The sequence below is a fragment of the Tauraco erythrolophus genome, chromosome 24, assembly GCF_009769465.1.
Source record: "Tauraco erythrolophus isolate bTauEry1 chromosome 24, bTauEry1.pri, whole genome shotgun sequence".
In the NCBI taxonomy this organism is placed as follows: Eukaryota; Metazoa; Chordata; class Aves; order Musophagiformes; family Musophagidae; genus Tauraco; species Tauraco erythrolophus.
This window is the reverse complement of record NC_141488.1, coordinates 4926063-4947023: the sequence shown is the minus strand read 5'-3', so window position 1 is coordinate 4947023 and position 20961 is coordinate 4926063. Positions and strand designations below refer to the sequence as shown.

General features: G+C 52.1%; 1 protein-coding gene across 1 annotated transcript; it reads left to right on the top strand.

Annotated features, from left to right (window-relative positions):
* Positions 1–3671: 3671 nt before the first annotated feature.
* Positions 3672–19514, top strand: SELENON (selenoprotein N). Its single transcript, XM_086626143.1, has 12 exons — positions 3672–3779; positions 8689–8806; positions 9602–9732; positions 10221–10433; positions 11282–11406; positions 12221–12358; positions 14011–14092; positions 15058–15246; positions 16329–16434; positions 17316–17428; positions 18021–18122; positions 18921–19514. Exons 1-12 carry the CDS (start codon positions 3672–3674, stop codon positions 19089–19091), a joined length of 1596 nt encoding a protein of 531 aa, XP_086482269.1. The 3' UTR covers positions 19092–19514.
* The last annotated feature ends 1447 nt before the right edge of the window (positions 19515–20961 follow it).

Here is a 20961-nt window from a genome sequence, read left to right as displayed (position 1 = left end):
GGCAAAATTTAAATCCCCAAAGTAAATAGCACAGTTCTAGTTTCCTTTAGAAATAGATCCTTGGTGTTACATTAAAACTCTGCTCTTGTTTTCTCTTCCACACAAGTGAGCAAGAATGGTATTAGTAAAGCCACATACACTTCTCCAGGAGAGCTGCTGCTCTCCTGCAGTTCGCTGGCTGCATCACAAACAGGGAAGGTTTTCAGTTATCCAGCGTGCCTGACGACGGAAAGCTTATCCGTAAGTTTTGCTTACTAAGACGGATGGAGCTCAGCACCAGCCACAAGGAAAGCTTTTTGTTGCAGACAGCCATGCTTGAAAATTTCCACTCTCACAGAGCCCAGTTGTGCAAATACTTCTGCCTGTGCTCACAGATCCCCAGTTAAACCCCCGAGGCCGGCAGATTCATCACAGGCGTCGAGTTAAGCATGCACGTGTTTAGCAGGAGTAAAGACTTGTTCCAAGGATCAGCTTTGTTCCAAGGCCTGGCCCTGATCCACGGCTGGGATTTTTCTGTCCTACGGCAATGCAGGTAGCAGAAGCGTTTGCCCCACTGCTGTGTCTCCTCGCTGCTCAGCACACCTCGGGCCTTGGCTGGGTGCTCCTGCTCGAGCAGAGCCCCCAACTCTGGGAGCCCTGTGCATGGATACAGGCTCTGGGATTCACCTCCCTTGCACCCACCCGTAAGCCTCCTGCTGGGTGGGGGTGGTGGGACTTCTTGTGTTTGTCCAGATGGGAACCCCTTTGTTTTCATGCTTGGAGTAGATAAATAAATGGGGTGCTACGTTTGAACCAGAGGTTTGGTTTTAAATGTCTGTTGGAGAGGATCTGGGAAGATGTGTGTCTTTGAGCCGCTTTCCTGCCTTTCAGTCTCAGCCATGTGGGACACCAGCGGGAATTGTGTTGTTGATTTATGATAGGTTTTTTTCTATTTTTGAGTCACCTCAGGAGGAAATGTGACCAGCCTAGGTTCTTTCCCATTTCCCCTGTTACATTCAGATTCAGGAGCTGTGATTACCATGTTAATTTTCACCATCGGGTCATGTGGCCCTATTTTATGTCAGAAGGAATTTCCTGTAAATGAAGTTCCGATAAAAGAAAGTTGTGTTAGTGGCAGAGATGGGAACTAATAACTATCGCTTGTGGAATGGCCGGCTGGTGTCACCTGACCATACAAGGAGATAAGACAAAACTATCCACAAAACAAACACATCTTTTTGTAACTCACACTTCATTTTTTATGACTTTATTAAATTCCCTTGGAAGGCTTTCAGCAGAATTGGTTATTGAATTCAAAAGCCTGGCAGTCGTCTTATTTTTCCACATCCATTTTGATCGGATGTGTTTCTCTGATTGTTTCAGATGTGATGCATCCAGTAAGCGCATCCCAGTGCGAGCAGTTTCAAAGTTTCAGCAGTTACTTCTGATCCCGTTGGGGTCTTTGGCTTCGTTCCCTATGGAGCCTCAAAAACGTACCGTGCTGTAATTGGGAATCCTCTCGCTAAAACGCCCCTGCATTGTAAATGCTTTTGCTCAGTGAGAGCCAGCGAGTGTCAGAACTGTGAGCGACCCTCCAGATTGAACTGCTTCCTACTGACTAGGAAAGGCCAAGGGGGAGCTGGGAATGCAAGCCCATGGGAATTTGGTAGGCATTGGCTCTCTTCAACTAAACAGTCTACTTTGAAATGTCTCAGTCAGACAGTGTTTCACTCTGCAGCCTTTGCTGGCTGTTCTCTTTCTGGGCTGATCTGTGTTTTCCATGGCTGTGAAGCCTTGTCACAGTGCATCCCCGGAGCAGGATACAAGCCCCTCTTCTGCAGTAAACACACCTCTGGTTTTCTTCCTCTCTTTGAAAAGCCCCACGTGAAGCCAGGCTTGGATACTCCGCGTTCCTTACTGTTTTCCGGAGGATTAATGTTTTGGGGCCTCAGTCTGGTCGGGACTTGCTTCCTCAGGGGGTTTGTGTTTCCAGGTGCTTTCTCCATTTGTGCGCAGAGCTCAGATTTTAACGCTGCCCTCCATTACACCACGATCACTGACTTCAAAACGGGCCAGGGCTTCAGGCTATGGGAACGGGGCCATCAATTTAAACGAGGACAAGGTTTCTCTGCTCTTGCGACGTGCCACCATGGAACACGGAGTTACGTGTACTCCGACATATGGAAAACCAATCCCTCTTCTGCAAAAAAAGAGTCGCTCCAAGTTTTTCATCCTTGCTACCAATTTCTCACTATTTTTCTTATTTTCAGCTGGACTCTCTCCCTGCCAGCAAAGGGGAAATCTGCTGGGTGATTTTTCTTGGTGGAAGTCTTCCTTGTTATTTCTCTGTCACGAGGATTTCTTTGGTACAAGTGTGCCTGAGTGGGCCACACAGCAGATGTCTGGATATTTAAAATTCTTCCTGAGCACTGTGATTTGTAATCTCAACAACCAGCAGTGTAGAGCCACGAGTTGTTGGTTTGGTTCTCCTTTGAGGAGGATTAGTTCCCAGCAGATGCCCTGAATTATTTCACCTTTTGTCTTTCATTCTTTTTCCTATCAAATAATTCATCCGTTTGTCATCTTTATATGGTCGCTGGTGACACTGGTAATGGTTCAGATGTAAAATGAGCCCCTGTGCTTCTGTCTAAATGGTATCATTTTGGCTCTGCCAGCCGCCCTGTCAGGTCTCCTTCTCCATCTCGGTGTCTGCAGGCTTTGTCATCTCATATCACCTCTTGCTCTTGCTCATTTCCCAGACACCCAAGTACATTTATCCTGTTTCAAAGCTATCTCGTCCTGTTACATTTTCTGCTCTGAAGGTATTCGCTAGGTTATTTGAGGTAAGCAAAAGCTCTCCACACCTCACTGCCCAACCTAATGAGCCCGGAAAGTTGTAAAGTACATCTGCTTAAAGTGCTTCAGTGCTTAACTCATTCACACCTGTCTCTGCTCCCAGACATCATTTCAGTGATCTGTTAATTCAATTCCTCCCCATCTCCTCCCCACGGCCTAAGCACTGGTTCTTTCAAGGCCAGGTTGGATGAGGCTTTGAGCAACCTGGTGTAGTGGAGGGTGTCCCTGCCCATGGCAGGGGGCTTGGAACTGGATGGTCTTTGAGATCCCTTCCAACCCCAACCATTCTATGATTCTTTGATGGATGTGGAGGTGGAAAACAAAGAACAGTGGCAGAGTTTCATGAACGTTTTCTTCTATGGTGCAGCTGGGAGGAGGAACCTTCTCCTTCCTGCCTTGGCCATGCCGATGTAGCAGCACTGATCTGAGCTACAAAAAACCCAGTTTATTCTGTTGCTGGGCTCTCTGGTCGGGTCCAAGCTTGCACTGTCACTGCAAGACAAAAACTTCAAGGGTTACGTGGGGATCTGTGGCAGAGAGAGGAACAGAAATGACTGGAAATTTGGGGATCGCGGTGTGGTGGCGGGAGGGGCTGAGGCTCGGCGATGGCTCCGACTCCATGAAGGTCTCTAAAGGGGACCGGAGGGGGGGGAGAGGGGCCGGACGGGGGCCGGAGGCCCCCGTCCGGCCCCTCTCCCCCTCCTCCGGTCCCCCGCGGGGAGAACGGACGCTCCCACCCGGCCCCGGCCCCTCCTCGCCGGGCGCTGCCCGCCTGACGCCTCCCCCGGCCGGCGCGGCCATGGCGGCGGGGAAGCGCTGAGAGAAGAGACGCGGCTATGGCGGGTCCCGGCGCGGCCCCTCCGCGCTTGGCTCTGGCGCTCGCCGCTTTGGCGGCGTTGGTCGCCGTTAAGTACTACCGGGACGCCGAGACAGCCCGGCAGCAGGTAACGGGAAGGGGCGAGGGGGAAGATGGAGGAGGACGGTCGTGAGGCCGCGCTGCCCCTCACGGAGGGGAGGGAGGGATGAAATGGCGGGAGGCGCCCGGCGGAGGGGGCTGCGGGCGTTGAGGTGGTCAGCGGGGATGTTGCTGGGCTGAGGGGGATGCCGCTGGGGTTGAGGTAGCCAGCGGGGCCACTGAAGTGGCCAGCAGTGGGCTAAGGGGGCCACTGAAGTGGCCAGCAGTGGGCTAAAGGGACCACTGAAGTGGCCAGCACTGGGCTCAAGGGGCCACTGAAGTGACCAGCAGTGGGCTAAGAGGACCACTGAAGTGGCCAGCAGTGTGCTAAAGGGGCCACTGAAGTGGCCAGCAGTGGGCAAAGGGGGCCACTGAAGGGGCCGTCAGGGTTGAGGTGGCCACTGGTGTTGAGGTGGCTACTGGGGTTGAGGCAGACTGAGATGATCACCAGGCAGTAGTGGCCATGAGGGGACCAACAGAGTTGAAGTGACTCCCTGGCATCAGTGGCCACCGGGTGGGTTGAGGTGGCTACCAGGGTTGTGACCGCCAGGCATCGGTGGCCACTGGGGTGGAGGTGGCCACTGCTGGGCTGAAGAGGACCACCACACATAGGTGGTCACAAGGGTTGAGGTGGCCATGGCAGCAGTGTCCACTGGGGTTGAGGTGACCACAAGGCACTGGTGGCCATTGAGACTGAGGTGGCCATGAGGTGTGAGATAGCTGCCGCCAGGCTGAGGTGACCGCCACACATCGGTGGCTACTCAGTTGAGGTAGCCAACAGGGTTGAGGTGGCTGTCACCAGGCCAAGGGGACCCCAAGGCTGTGGTGGCTGCCACTGGGTCGTGATGGCTGCAAGGCTTTGGTGGCTGCAGTCTTGAGGTGGCTGCCAGGGCTCAGGTAGCCACCACCGAGCTGTGACGACTGTGAAACCATGGTAGCCACCAGCTAGGTTGTGAGGACAACCAGGTATCAGCAGCTGTGGAGCTTGATCTGGCCACCGCCAGGCTATGAGGACCGCGAAGCTGTGACAGCCACTGCCAAGGCTGTGGGGGCAACCAGGCATCAACAGCTGCGAAGCTCTAGGTGGCCACCACCAGGCTGAGGGGGCAACCAGGCATCAGCTGCTGTGAAGCTCGAGGTGGCCGCTGCCAAGGCTGTGGTGGCAACGAGGCATCAGTGGCTACGAAGCTTGAGGTGGCCACTGCCAAGGCTGTGGGGGCAACGAGGCATCGGCGGCTACGAAGCTTGAGGTGGCCAATGCCAGGCTGAGGGGACTGTTGAGCGGTGGAACTCGTCACATGCCAGTGGCTATGGGCTTGAGGTAGCTGCTGCCAGGCGGTGGTTTTGTAGAGCTGTGGTGGCCACTAGGCTTGAGGTGGCCACAGGGATTGTGGTGGCCACCACAGGGCTGGAACACCCACAGTGCGCCAGCAGTGATGGCGCCCTTGAGGCTGGATGCTCCTGCCAGAAGATGGAGAGCGGGAGCACCAGATCCCAGCCCTGCTCTTGGCACCACGCTTCACAGCTGCTCTCAACGTGGCCTCTGAAGGTGTCTTTCCTTCCTGCTTTATTCCTTCCTGGAAAAAAGGCCCCAAACCCTCAGATATTTTTTTTTTTCCATTTTCTTTTTTTCACACTAGAAATGCAGGTCTCGTGGGCCCTGACTGTAGAAGCAGCAAAAGAACAGAGGACGTGAGCTGAAAAACGGGAAGATTTTTTTAGGGGTTTTGTTGCTGGCTTTTTTTTTTTCCAAATTGGGCTGATTGACGTTGGTTTTGACTGTAATCCGTGTAATTTAAATGCCGCGTGCTTCGGAGGGAGCGTGTCTTTGTTACAGACCGTACTCCCCCGGCTCTTCGCTTCGGCGGGCATCCTTGAACATCTAAAAAGGTTCACAGAAAAGAGCAAACTTCTCCTTCTTGATATTTCCATAGTAAAAAGACAAGGGTTTTTAAAAGGTGCCTCTTTGTCTCTTCTTGCATTGCAAAAAGGGGAAAATGGCTCAAAGCAGTTAATTAGAAAAATTCAGGACAGTCCTTCTCAGGCTGAGAGGGCCTCACCCTGCCTGACACAAAGCCAGGTCTTCCCGAGGTTTTGTTTTTCCTGGATGTCTGGGCGCCAGAGGAGAACAAAATGTGAACAGCCCCAGGTTTTTTATTATTTTTCCTTCATCCTGCTTAAAACATATGTCTTGTCACTTTCCGTGGAAATGTTTGTTTAGCTAAACAACCCACGAGCAGGTGGGAGAAGAAAACTCTTTGTGAAAATGACAGCTCTCCTCCTCTGAAAAAGACTGAAAAAGCTCAGTCTTACTCTTCTGGCACAGACGGGGAAACTTTTTGTTTCTTACAGTCCCAGATAAGAAAGAAAAAAGTAAAAAAACCACAGGCTCTGGAGAGCTTTCTTTAACGTGGATATTATCAGAAAGCAAAAGGCCAAGGCCTGGCATCTCTCCCCCTTTTTAACATAATTTTTGTCCTGCCTTTTGCCTGAGTGCAGCAGGACTGGCACGTGCTCTGCAGAAGTCTTTGTTCCTCCATGGTTGGGGCCTTACCTCGGGCCGGGTGGGCGCTCCCCGCGGCCCCGGCGCGGGCAAGGCTGAGCTACCGTGCTTTCCGAGCATGGAAGTGAATGTTTCCGGAGGCAGCGGTGTGTCCTGCAGGAGCCCAGTACCGAGCCTATTAGCCGGGAGGCTGCGTTCCGCCAGCTGCTGGCATGTGTGCCATGTGTGCCTGCAGCTAAGTCGCCCGACCGCAGAGCTACCGTATCTGCCAGCCGCGGTGGTAGGAATAATTATCGGATGGCTCTGCAGCTGATGGGGTTTTATTGCTTAACTTTAAGCAATAAAGTTTAAATAACTGCTTATTTAAGTGCAGGCTGAGGAGATGGGACCGTGCTGTAGGTTGATTTTTGGATGCTGATGTCCAACAGCAGGCACCTGTATTCCCCAATTTGTGCTCTGCTGTCCTAAACACCGGCAGAGACGTTGTTCTGGGGGCGGGGGGGGGGGGTAACTGGTTGTTTTTCTGCCTTCACCCCTTTTAAGTAAATGATCGTCACTTTTTCCTGATACCACAGCAGCAGGCGGTCTGCCCAACTAAAAACTTTGTCGCTCATTTGCCCCCCATCCCTTGAGGTCCATGTCTGCGAAGTGCAAGGAGAAGAGAGGCTCTAAAAGATTCATCAGCAGGGAATGGTGGATGTGCCGTGGAGAGTACTGGGAAATGGACCGTCTCTTCAGAGCTCAGTACTCATCCAGGACAGCCTCCTCTGTGGAGGAGGAAGCCACCATGCGCTCCCTGCACACTTCTCTGCCAGACAGTGAGCGATGACACGGGCCCTCACGAGGCCAATGTGTTGCGTGCGGTGCACAAGCAAGATCCGGAGCCCAGAGGAGTGCTGAAGCCTGGCCCAAGGCTTCGTGGCATGACCCTGGCACCTGGCTGCTAGGGAGCAGTGCAGCTGCTCAGGAGAACGTTGTTATCTGCTTACAGGGCCAAGGATGTTCATCCCCATTCATTTGGGGAACAAAGGCACAATTTTGGCCCCAGGAACATGGACAGTCCGGAGCGGATTGTTCCTGTGCATAGATAAATAACCATTTTGTTCCTCCGTTCCTTTTCTCAGCCGTGTCATTCCTGCCCGCTCTCCTTGTCTTTCCTGAGCCAGGTCTGCTCCACATCTCTGGTTTGCATTCCAGGGTCTTTATTTCTGTCTGTCTCAGACCTGAAGCTGCCCTGGAAGGCTCTTAAGTGCTTCTGTTGCTGCAGTTGGCAGGAGCAAAGCCTTCCAGGCTGCATTAGTGCTGCTCCAGGCTGGCAGGCAACAGATGGAAAATAAACTAGTTCCGGAGCTCTGGGGATGGTGATGATGCTGCAGGCAGCAGAGAGTAAACACGGTTAAACAGCAGAATGCAGAGTGGTTATCCGTGCAGCTTCAGGCTTCTCCGGGGGTGGCAGGGCAAGCTGCCCCAAACAGGGGGTCACAGGGGATGTGCCACAGGCTGGCTGGCTGTGAGGTGGCCTGGACAGAGACTTGCTCCATGTCTCTTCTCCTTTCTCACCACCGTGGAGCTCTCTCGTTCTGCCTCCAAGTTGTCCCTTTCTCTTCAGTGCTGAGTGCTGCGGAGTGGAAACGACTAGGAGCATCTAGAGCCATTCTGAGACAGCTCCAAGGGAAACCTTGCATTTCAGTGGTGTTTTCCACTGGATGATCTCCGGGTGGGGTTTGCAGAAGGGGAAACCGAGGCACAGGGTGGCTGGGATCTCGCAGAAGTTTCTGAAGAAGACTATGGGATTTGTGGCTCCTCAGTGTATGGCCAAATGAGTGGGCAGAGCAAGGGGCTGTCCCTCCAGTCTTGAGGCTGGAGACTTGGAGGGGAACCTGACTAGGTCAGGGCAGTTGCGCGCGGTGATGCTGGCGTGGATCTCAGTGCAGGTGTAAGTTAAGTTGCTTTCTGCGGAGTTACAAGAGCCCAGTTCATTTCCTTTATGGTTTTGTAACGTGGATAGTCACGTATTTGAGTGCTTTTGTTTCACTGCACGTCAGGTAATTACAGAAATCACCATCTCCAGGTGCTCTGAATATCTGCAAGTTTAGGAATAACTATCTGGAAAAAGTTGGAAATTTTTCTGACAAAAAGACTTTGAGGCTGACACTGAGCAAATGGTCCAGTTGGAGTTACTCAGCCAGATGTAATTTTAATATGCTCATGCCAACAGTTCCTGGACACTGATCCCTATTGTAAATAGCACAAAATCCTGCCAAGGGGTGTTAGTCTTTCGATTTGATGGCTGTTTGTGTGCTGGAAAGAATGCAAATTGAAGCTGAGAGGGGCCAGAGGGAATTTTTGCAGAAGATGGGAATGAATTCTCACTTGCCTCTTCTTCCCGAACTAGGAGCTGGCACTGAAGTCCTTGGGGAATGAGGGGCTGTTTCTCTTTTCTTCTCTGGACACAAACAATGATCTGTACCTCAGTCCGGAGGAGTTCAAGCCGATAGCTGAGAAGCTGACGGGTGGGTATCTGTCTGCCTTGCAGAGCTCTGCACAAACCCAGCAAACGCCAAAGATAACACACTCAACAGTTTTTATTCGTGTCTTATTTTTTTCTGGGTGCTCTTTTGGGTCTCATTTCCATGAAGGGAGGCTGCTAAGCTTTGCATGTTTTTGAAAAGGCTTAAGCACTAGACATCACTTTCACAAAGTAGAGTTTTTATAAGACTGAAGATCCCATTGCTGGACTAGCAAAGTACATAAGTTACTTTGTCTGGAGCTTAAAGGGGATTTGGGATGGGTGAATGCAACAAATACAGCTCAGCCCAGGCCGGGCCAAAGCTATTAGTGAGTCGCAGCAATTCATTCATGCGCTCCTCCGGCTGGAACAGTCTCTCTCAGATAGCAATTGGGAGAGATGGTGTTTGGAGACCGCATCGGCGTGTGGCAAGTGTCTCCTGGTGGTGCCAAGCAGGAAGAAGCCTGGTGATGACAATGCACGGGAGAGCTCCCGGCGCAGTCGAGATGCAGACAGCTGTTTGCTTGTGCTGTAACGAGTTGGCTCAAGTGTGTGTTCTGCTCCCTCCTTGGTGAAATGAGGCTGCTGAACTGAGCCCTGGGCTTTGGAGGGTCCTCCGCTAAAAGGAGGGCTCCCCTTTAATCCGTGCAGCCCAAGCAGGTCTCCAGGGTGGGTCTGAGTTCTGCGGCTGCACACAGTGTAAGAACAGCTGGGCCAGGATAAATGTGTAATCACTTCACAATTGCTTAAAAGGGAAGGGAGGGGAAACAGCTGCTTAAATTCCTGTCCCTTTGTCTAGGGGTTGCTCCCGTCTCAGAATTTGAAGAGGAGGAGACGCCTGATGCAAGCGGGGAGACGTTGTCCCTTGTGGCTAAATTCCAGCCTTTGGTCATGGAAACAATGACGAAGAGCAAAGACGGTTTCTTGGGTGTAGGTATCACGCAGGATATGTATGGCCAGAAATTCCAGTACAAACACACCCAGTGGGTTAGTAACATCACCAGGAATAAGTGCTAGCCCGTTAGGAGGGGGAGGTGGTCTTGCTGAAGCCTGTGGGGTTTGCTCTGAGAGCGAGCTCGCTGCTTTCTGCAGCTTTCATTGCTCTCAGCATGCTCAGCAGCACTGTGCCCCAGTTAACACGCCATGCCTGGGCAGCTTGAAGCAGGCATTGGGGATGGCACTCCTGGAGCTAATTCCAAAAGCAGTGGTGGTACGTGATCTGTGCCACTCTCTCCCATTTCCTAGTACTCACAGAATTGAAAGTTGACAGAACTCCTTGGTGGTGTTTTGGGTGGTAGGAAGAATTTAAAACGTGATTTTTTTTTTTTTCCTCTTCTCCAAAGCCTACTCGGATGCACCAGCACTACTGCACGTTTGAAGCGTCCGATTTAGGTGCTGATAGTGTCTTTCATTCACAGATTTCTCACGTCGCCCTGTCTGGGCTGAGGAACTGGACTGCCCCAGCAGCCCCTATGAGTGTGATGCTTGCCAGACAGTTTAAAGCCTTTCTTCCTCCAAAGAACAAACTGGATCTTGGGGATCCATGGTGGATAATTCCTAGTGAATTGAACATCTTCACTGGCTATCTTTCCAACAACAGATTTTACCCTCCACTTCCCAAGGGCAAAGAGGTGAGATACGAAACTTAATTTCTGTATTCCTGAGAGGTAGTTTGGATAAATGTTCTGCCTTAGCCCAGATGAATTGCAGGAGTCCCTAGAGCAGACGAGGCTGTTGCATTATATCTCCCTGGACTTTCTAAGGGAGCAAAAAGGCTGCAGCTTACAGCCAGGAGCACCGTCTCCGAAATTGGAGGTAAAACTGAGAGCAGGCAAAAGCCCTGGGTGTCTGTCATGGCCAGGCGAGGCTGGCTTGAAATGTTGCTTTGTTTAATTGTTTGGGGTTTTAGGCTCATCTTTCTCAGGCAGGGAGGGGAAAGGGTTTATTCAGCAAGCACTTGTATGGAGTGACTGTGCCATGTGGGACAGTTGCCAGGTGCCACCCCGGAGGTGAACGTTTCATTGACAAGTGGAACACCACGTGTACGTGGTTGGTAAAGCCAGGCGTGTGTAGCGTTCTCCCCCGGGCGCCCGGGTGGGTGTTAGTGATCGCATAGCTGATAGGCCTCTGCAGCCCGCTGTGTTCATTGATCACATACCCACTCTTTCAAAGCCTTAAGTAGTATTGATGGAGGCAGCCTCCTAGATCAGTTTACTGTGCTCAGACATTCAACCAGCTGGGATGATGGAAACTTGCAAACAATGGGAATAGCGTAGAAAGCGTGGAAAACAGTTTTATTTTTAAAAGCAGTCTCTTGCTTTATCTCCTTGTTTTGTGATTAGGTTGGTCTCTGAGCTAATTTTTAAGTCACAGCAGTTCTCTTGCCTTCCTGATCTGGTGGGGAGTTACTTTGGAGCTGCAGCTGGCCTGCAGGGGAGGAACCGTTCTCATTTTTGCTCTCTTACAATTCTTTCCCTAGATCATAATCCACAAGCTTTTGAGCATGTTCCACCCACGCCCCTTCGTCAAAACCCGCTTTGCTCCCCAAGGAGCTGTGGCCTGCATTCAAGCCATCAGCACCTTCTACTACACCATAGCGTTCAGGTAAGGCCATGGGTTCAGGGTGTTGGAGGAGGGCTTGGGGGGACTTCTGAATTTGTTCTGTGTCTCGGGGCAGTGGAGAAGGCTGCTGTGAGCCATGGCAGAGAGTGTGCCTGTCACTGCATGTGCAGTCGTGTTGCCAAGCAAGATCAGATGTGTCCTGGCTGGGAGGGAGGTGAAGCAGTTCGAGGAAGAGGGTAGTTCGCAGCCAGCTCTTGCCTGTGGGTGATGCTTTGCTGATGCACAGAGGACCCCTTTGCTCCCAGTGTAACCAAGTCCCTGGTGAGGCAGGAACTGTTGCCCAGATGCAGGACAGCAGTCGTTTCTCCATCACCATCGGTTTGGAGCTATCCCTGGCTGAAAGGGGTGAGTCTGATTAGCAAGAAATTTGTTAGATTTTGGTGAACTGGGGGGTGGAGCGCCTTTCCGAGGGGGACAGTCTGGGGAATTGTTTTGTTTTAGTGGGAGTGTTACATGCAGCTTTTATTTGCCTGATCAAGCTGAAAGGGTGCCTGAGTGGGTCTTAGTCTGTTCCTTGTTTCAATGAATGATAATGTAATTCATCCTTCCTAGATGGACACTTACTGCCTAGTTCCAAAAGGCATCAGTGTCGGAGATGATCCTGACCCAGGGGATCTGCCCCAGTCTTTTACCCTCTTCATTGCGTGACATGAAAATCTTTTTGAACTGAACCTCTGCCCCAATTTAGCTTCATAATTTCTGGTGCCTGGAGATAGCTTCTGCCTGCTGTCATCTGCAATGCATGATCCATTCTCTCCTCCCGGCACTGCAGCTGATGGCTCCTTTCTCGTTTCAGGATCCATGCTGAGTTCCAGCTGAACGAGCCACCAGACTTCCCTTTCTGGTTTTCCCCAGGCCAGTTCACAGGTCACATCATCCTCTCCAAGGATTCTTCCCATGTCCGAGAGTTTAAGCTCTTCGTCCCCAACAACAGGTACAGCTGTTTCTCTCTCTTCCTGGGTGCTGAACAGACTTGGGGATTGCTGTAAGTTAAGCCCAGTGGAACCCAGGGGCTCTGGGATCCTGTCCCATGCAGAACTGGGGGCTGTGCGTGGGGGCAGGCTGGTGGGCTCTTTTCTTATGAAGATAGGAGTGCAGTGACAGCCACTTCCCTTGCAGTGTGTGGGCATCCTGGCCCGTGTGGGGAGGGCAGATCTGCAGTCTGAGCTTTGGGCAGGCTAGTTCTGCTCTTTGCTTATCTGTTTTCCTCACACATCCTCCTCTGCCAGCGGTCATCACGGTCATCGTGTCCTCGATTCTCTAGATACAGTTGCTCTCTAAGCTGGTTCTGGTGCAATTTCTCAGGAACAGCTCTGTTTATCAGCAGGTCTGGGGGGCATCTGGCTTGGAAGAGGCAGGGAATGACAAGGACAGAGGAGGGACAAGGGAGAGGCAGGGCACAGGTTGCTGGGGACGTGTAGCGTGGGCTTGGGGATGGATGTCCTTGCACAGCCTGGCTGCAGCTGGCACGTGCTTCGACTGAACGTCCAAGCTTGAGCTGTCTTGTGCCAGCCACTTTAGAGGGAGGTACCTGCAGGCACATGGGAAGACACACAGGGATGAGGAATTAAAGTTGTCTTGATACTGCCCCAGAGGCAGGCATCAACTTCTTCGTTAGCAGCACTGCTGCAAGCCCTGCTCCCCTTGGCCTGTCCCAGCAGCCCCCAGCTGTTGGCAGGGACTCTCGCAGACGTCAGATACCTGTTGCAAGCTGCAGAAGGCTCCTTGGGTGTCTGTGATGGATTAGCTCATGCTTTTCAGCCAAGTTCCTGGAAAAGCTGAGTGAATTTTGCTCTGCAGTTGCCTGTAAAACTGGCAAATGCATCTCTCCTAGTTGCTGAGGATCCCTGACCCATTTCAGGGTAACTGTCCCTTGGTACTTGGAAGATGGGGAGAGACGGGCAGGGTGTGGGGAGCAGCCCCTGGCAATCCCAGTGCCTGGCTTAGAGCACCAAAGTTCGGCAAAGCCTGATGCTCTTGCTTCTACATATTTTTTGCTTGGTGTTTCACAGGTTAAGGTTTTGTCTGCATATCTCCTCGCTAGCTTATTCCTGCTCTCTGGCAAGCAGCTGGAAGCGTTTCAGGAGAAAGAAGCTTCAAATCTCTTTGCCCATGACGGCTGAAGTGAAAATTCTATTATAACATTACCCTGGCGACTCAATCCCTGTGGCTCTGTCAGCACATTTGTTACAGCAAGCAGACACTTACAGCTCTGCCAGTAACCCTGTACAAAAGCCTTTTGCTTCCAAAAAACCACTTCTAAAAGTTCAGCAGGATCAGAATATGCAAGTTAAGTGCTGGGAAGGAAGCGGGAGCAAAGACACCTCTCTCTTCCTTACTTTGACAGTACTTAAAGGTGTGAGGGCGTTTGCCCAGAGTGTTGGGTGGGTGCCTGGGCCATGATCCAGCAGGGATCTGGTGTTGCTGGTCTTGTGCAGGGAAACGCGGTCATCTCCAAGGAGCCAGAGGCTCTGGGCTTCAGTGCTGCCCCTGCGAGAGAGGCATTGGATGTTCTTACTTGTTTGAGGTTTCCCATACACAGCTTTAGCCTTCGATGACTCTGAACGTATCGGGTTCGCCTTGCAGGTCTCTGAACGTTGATATGGAGTGGCTCTACGGGGCGAGTGAAAGCAGCAACATGGAAGTGGATATAGGTTATCTGCCTCAGGTCGGTAGTCGCTCTCAGTGCAGCATCTCAGCAGGGATTTATGCTGCCATGGCCCTGAGCTGTACAACTTCAGTTATCCCTGTTTCTCTTGAACATTTCAGTATAACAATATCATCTCTGTTGACCTGTGCGTATCCCCTGCAGCAACGTGGTCCCCTATTGCCAGTTCTTGTGGTGGTTTGGTTTTTGACCCTGCTGTGTGGGTTGAATCCTAAGCTCCTGGAGTCAAGTGACTTCTTCCATTTTTAAAAAGTTGTCTGACAGGTGGGAGGGGAGATTAGGAGCTGAACCCAGGTCCTGAACCCAGACCCTGAGCCCAGAGGGGTGTATGAGCAACAGCGTGTCTGAATTTAGAAACTGCCTAAGGTTATTCCTCTCTTCTGTGGTAATCCCATCTCTTGGGACAGAAAACATAAGTCAGGATTTTGAATGCCTGATTTTAACAGTCCCATTTTCTCCTAAACTAGATACATGTTTCTTTTTAATTGCCAGAAGTCAGGAAAAGAGACAAAATCATTTCAGACGTACCAGAGTACTGAACTACAGGGAAGTTCCTGAACAGCTTTCCCTGTTGCACCCTCTCGTGGTTAGCCACGGGCTGTGTGAGGGCTCTGCTTGATCTGGGCAAGAGCTTCAGACTAGCGCTGCAGGTCCCAGTGATTTTAAGGATCTGGTATCCCAGAGTCGAAAATCTGCACTGGGAAGGTGGGAACATGGAGTGAAGAGGCGTTTCCAATCTAGCGAGCACAGGCAGACAGTAACTGAAGGAAATTAGGTTGTTTTCCTGCTATTCCCCAATAAAACACATCTGCAACTGGTAAAGTGCAGCTCCAGGAGGCAATAGATCAAGCTGTATCTTTGTTAGAAGATGTGCAGTCTTACTTTGCGTCTTTATCCTGTCCTGGAGTACAGAAAAACCAGGAGTGGGATGCCTGCAATGTCTGACTCAGCCTGTTCTCCTGCAGATGGAGCTGGAATCGACAGGGCCTTCAATCCCCTCTGTGATCCACGATGAGAACGGAAATGTGATTGACAGCAGGGATCCCTCAGGGGAGCCCATTCAGTTTGTGTTCGAAGACATAACCTGGCAGCAGGAAATCCCCTGGGAAGAGGCAGCCCGGAAGCTGGAAGTGGCCATGTATCCGTTTAAGAAGGTGAGGAAGGAGCCAGGCTCTTCCTTGGCACATTTCTTTGGGGCAGGTCATCTTCACTGGGATGCCCTGTCACCTCGAGTACCAGCAGCAATCAGAGGCCATGACCTGATCAGCATTCAGAGTGGTGTGAGGGTCTCCCAGCTCAGCGTGTGCCTCCCAGGCACTGCCTGTGCGGCTTGATGGACTTCTCGATTCCAGATGAGGGAGTGCAGTGTCTCTGGAAGGCTGTTTGGGGTCACAGACAGCACAGGCAGGAGCAAAGCCTAGATGTCGTGTGTCTCGGGCTTGTATTGCAAATGCAGACTCATCCTTCCTTCCTCTTATCAGCTGCTGCCAACACGATTTCTGAGTGAGGCAGGTAATCGCGCTGCTTACAAATGGTTTTCCTCTGGCGTTCCTTTTGCAACGTTCAGCTACCTTTGGACCAAGCTTTCCTTATCAGCAGGAAACACACAATCCGCCTGTGCCTCTGCAGCCTGCAGTGAGACACAAATTCATAGCACTGGGTGACCCAAACTATTTAACATGCCAGTAGCCTGTGGAGCAGATGGCTACTGCCTGTCACCGCTTCCTTGGCTGAAAGGACACGTTTCAGTGGCTGCCTCCTTGTGCCTGAGCTTACAAATGTCCCTTTGAGCTGCCAAGATGTTAATAAAGTTCCCTTCGTTCGAGTGATTGGAACAATCTCTGTGCAGGGTCTCTCCCAGCCAGTTTTTAGGCTGTTTTGGTGAGGTTTTGTAATAAATACCTCAAGACCAGGTTTCCCAGGCTGCCGAAGTGCGTTTGCAGACAGCCTGCCCGCCGTTGTGCAGATGCTCTCTGCAGTGTGTAAAGATGGGGCTCTGCGGGTGCCAGTAACAGCCCGCGTGCTGTAAGGGGCTCGCCACAGTCTCACTGGGAGACGAGGTTGTCCCTGGGGATGGCACCACGGTTGTAATTTGCCTCAGTCTGCAGGAATGACTGCAGGTTAAACTCTGTGTGCGTCACCTGTGGGATGTGGTAGGTCTGGTTCCTTCAGACGGTGCTCGTGTTTGAGAAGGGCTGTTCTGTGTCGAGTTCTCAAGCTGTCTCTCTGCCTCCAGGTCTCCTATCTTCCCTTCACACAAGCTTTTGAGAGAGCAAAAGCAGAGAAGAAGCTGGTGCACTCAATCCTGCTGTGGGGAGCCCTGGACGACCAGTCCTGCTGAGGTGAGGACATTCCCAGCGTGGCTGGAGGAATGTTGTACCTCGTTCAGGCTCTGAGAGGAGCTGGGGTCAGGGAGCTGGTCAGGAGCCAGCGGTAAATGTCGTGCTACTCATTTTGGCACTAAAGATGCTGAAGAGAAAAGGGCTGGAAGCGGGGAATTGCTGATCAGAGCTTAGGTCCCCAGTGGCAGGAGCAGATCTATTTAAAACAAGCCCCAGACCAACTGGCTAATTCAAGTGCTTTTGTCGAGGTGGAGGCATGGGTCTGGTCTTTCTCCTGTCTCTTCCCCTCTCAGTCTGCTTGGGCAGAGGCAGCATCTACAGGGCAAAAGGGACACTGCTCTCTGCTTTGTCCCTGACAGCTGCACAGGAGAAGCCAGAGCCAGATGTGGGCTTGGCGTTGTCCTGATGTGTGGCTGTTCCCCCACAGACATGCTTAAGAATTTCCATGCCACATTGGGCAGGAGTGATGGGTGGGAGAAGGGCAGATATCTTTAGTCCTGTCTGCCCTTAACTCTTCAGCGTGCGTGGGCTCTGCTCTGCATGAACAGCAAGAGGGACTCAGGGTGGATCTGCAGGGCCTGGTCCTTTCCTAAATGCACCCCATCAGTCAGCCTCCACGGCAAGCTTGTCCTCATCCTTCTGTTGCCTTGCAAGTGGCTGGGGTCTGCTCTGGTGAGTCTTCTCTGCCAGCAGCACACACTGGAAATAATAAGCTATGGAAAGCTGCCAACAAAGCAGAAAAAAGACAATGGGGTTGGCTGGGGGGAGCCCAAGCCAGCTGCCACAGCAGCCACAGCAGTGGCATCGTGGTGGCATCAAACATGGCAACAGTCAGCTCAGGAAACACAGCAAACCACTGTCTGCCTCTCTTCCTATGTCAGGTTCGGGGCGAACTCTCCGGGAGACCGTCCTGGAAAGTTCGCCCATCCTCGCCCTGCTGAACGAGAGCTTCATTAGCAGCTGGTCACTGGTGAAGGAGCTGGAGGAGCTGCAGGTGAGTGGCACGGGCACGTCTGCCTTCTTCGTGTTCGGTGCTGGTGAACGCAGGCGGTGCTTGGCACGGGAGTCCCAGCAGGAGCAGGGAGCTCGCACCTATGCCAGTGGAGGATTTCGGTTCCCAGCCCTTAGTGTTCTAGCGATTGCAGGGGCCAAGCGAACACCAGATGGAGGCAGGCTAAGAAAATGGCACAGTGACCCCCTTCGCGCTGTCATGGTGCCAATATTCAAAGCTAAACCAGAGGCTTCGCTGCGAGATAGCCCTGCCCAAGGCCGTTTGTGCCATCAACAGACGGACTTCTTGGTAACCCAGGGAGCAACCAAATACTGTCTGAACCCCGAGTCTCCTGGTTGTACCTTTCCCCACTTACGAGCCTGTCTCTGGGCCCATGCTGTCAGCTGGGGTCAGTCACAAAGGTGGAGACTCTGGGAAAAGCTGGGATCAGACTGTTGGTTTGCCTGGGAACTGCCAGCGATGGGGTGATTTTATTGTTGGGAAGGAAATAGAGCTGAAAAGTGAGAGGGAGACTGACTGAAAGGGAATAGAGTTTCAGTGTGTGCAGACATGTTTCTTTGGGGTCTCCTTACAGACCAACAGAGAGAATGAGTTCTACAGCAAGCTGGCTGACCTGCACCTGGAGAAATACAACTTCCCTGTGGAGATGATCATCTGCCTCCCCAACGGCACGGTGGTACGTTCGCTACCCCTTTAGCTGGCTCTTCCCATCCAAATGTGTGCTTTCCAGGGTCATCTGCAGACCCTGAAGCGAGAGTCCACTCCCCAGCCATTCCCTGGCTCCTCGAGCCTTTGTGGGGCTGTAGTGCCTCAGGGTGCTGTGCTCTCAGGGATGCTGTGGCAGACAGACAGCAGCTCTACCAAGAAATCTGAAATGTCTTTTTATTCAGAGACAGAACAACAGCAGCTCTGGGCAGAGGGGAGAAACAATCGGGCTTGAACCAAGTGTCTGCCTGTTTCCTTCTTGTCCTTGGTTGGAGTCAGTGACCTTTGGGAAGACATCGTAGCTCGTTTCCTGAACCCATTCTCCCTTGTGCTCATGCTTTGGAGAAAATCTCTCCTTATCAGCACCTTCTAGAACATGCGTCTTTCTCTTGATTCCCCAAGTTTGTCACAGAAGATCAGCCATTAGCAAGTCCACACGCTTCAGCTCTGCTGTTCCCCCCCGAGAGCCCCTCCACCTTGAACTTGAAGAACGAGGACAGTTCCTGATGCCTGACAGCGTGGCGCTGTGCTGTGTGTCAGCGGACGGGCTGTCTGCAGTGGAGGACCTGCCAGAGCTGATCCGATTGTGCCCCGCGCTTGCCAGATGCACTGGTAACGCGTGCAGTGACTCCTCACTGCCTCGTTAGTGGCTCCCCTCTAGGCAGGGCTGTGGGCTGGTGGGTGGCTTCAGCTCAGCGAGGAGAATTCTGTCAGCAGGAGTTGTTCTGGCCCTTAAAGTCTCCTCTCCTCGTCTTGTTTTCTTTCCCAGGTCCACCATATCAATGCCAACTACTTCCTGGACATTACTTCGATGAAGCCTGAAGATGTTGAAAGTAGCATCTTTAGTTTCTCAACCAATTTTGAAGACCCTTCAACTGCAACTTACCTCCAGTTCCTGAAGGAAGGACTGCAAAGAGCAAAACCATACCTGCAGACCTAAACACAGAGGCACCCAAGTGCCCCACAGAGATGGCCAAAGACTTAAGAGATCTATTTTGATTACAGCAATTCTTCTTCATCTTCATGCGAGATCTTCATGTTAAGATGCAGACGGTCCCAGGACTGGAGCTTTGCTCTGGATGATGGTTTGAGGCCACGTTTCAAGTGATACCAGTTTACATAACCCACCCTTTTGAGTTGAAGCAAATTTTGACAGGAGTGAAAATACTTGAATCTACAAACATTCTCAGTGCATATGCCTTGGGTTTGCCACCCACCCTCATGTTTTTCCAGCTCCTGTTCAGACTCCGTGGTGAAACTGGTGTAACAGCGAGACCCAGCATCACCTGGAAACGCCTGATCTCAAGGACTGGACTGTGTTGAACCACGGAGAACAGCATTGCTGTTACGACCAAACACTCGTGGTGAGCGCCGGTGCCCTGTGGGCAAAGGCGCAGAGCCCGGCGCAGGTGGGAACTCCTTCCTGGTAGCCGGTGCCCTCCACACCTCCTTGGCAGCGGCAGCTCTGAGCTGTCAGCTGCCCTGTGGCTTTGCGATGGCATTTGTTGACAGCAGTGGCAATCAGTGCACAGTGGGACCGTAGCTGGTAACGTGTAGACGTGAAAACTGAAGGTTCAAACTGGAGCCTTGAGCTCTGGAGTAGCCTCTTCCCAGCACCCTGTGTGACACAGTGGGAGAGCAGCCTCGTGTATTCAGGTTCTTTGCATCTGAGGGAGGTGCTGAGGTTGACACGGTGGCATTAGGAATGGAGACCAGGGCAACAGAGGTATGGTGCAGCTCAGAGATACCAGGCATGGATTAACTCAGGGGGATTAGGGACCAGAGCCCCTGTTGGCTCCATCAGTGCAGTATGTGCACTCCAGGCCACTGGACACAGTAGTGAGCGGTGCCCCCACCCCATTCAGCCCAGGGCCACTCCCACCCCGCCAGCTTTGGGAGCTTTGTTCTCCCAGTGTCTCCTCCGAGCTGGTGAAATGCTCCATCCTTGTTTGCCTTGAGCTTCCAAAACACGCTGAATGCTGAACCATGACAAAGTTCCCTTTGGGAGTAGGAGGTTCAGTGTTGCCTTGAGAGCATTAACTGGTTGAGAACCGAGCAGTTTTGAAAGCCAGCAGTGCTAAAGAAACCTTCAGGAGATTTTTCCAGAGAAATTGTTCAGACAGAACGTGGACTGTAACTGCCCTGAGCAGTTGCCCCTGCTCTGTCCCAGTGCCTGGCTACAGAGCGAGCGTAATTTGGAAAAGGAAAGGTTAAATGAAATGGGGTTTAAAGCATATTCCTGTAGATAGTGAGGAGACAAAGTGTCTTCAACAGATGGCTGCCAACAGCCATGGCTGTTGATGCTTTTTTCTGCTCTCTGAAGCACAATTTTGTTGGACCAAATCAAACCGGGGAAAGACATTTTTTTGGAAGGGGTATTTTCATTCCTGGTCTCCAGGACCTGGGAGGAACCCAGAGGTCGTGATTACCCTGTCCCAGCCCTCCTGTCTGTATCCGTGGCTGGAGACTGAGCTTAGCTGGACCTCTGGGCTGAGCCAGTGTAGCTTCACTAATTGCTCCGGTGAGACTAATTACACCTGGGATGTTTCCCAGTATCGGCTTCCTAACTATGCATTAGCTCTGCGCTTTTCTCGCACTCCAAGGGGCCTGCAGTCACGACCGGCTTGGGTCTGGCAGCACTTTCAGCTGCAGAAAGTGCCAAAGCCTCCAGGCAGCGTTGGAGTCCGAGCTCCTGCCGCAGCGGCACGCTCATCCCTTGGAGGGACTTGGGTCTCATCCCTTCAGGGGACTTGACCCTGAGCGGAGAGCAGCAGAGAGGGGTGCCTGCCTCCCCCCAGCTCCCTGGGCGG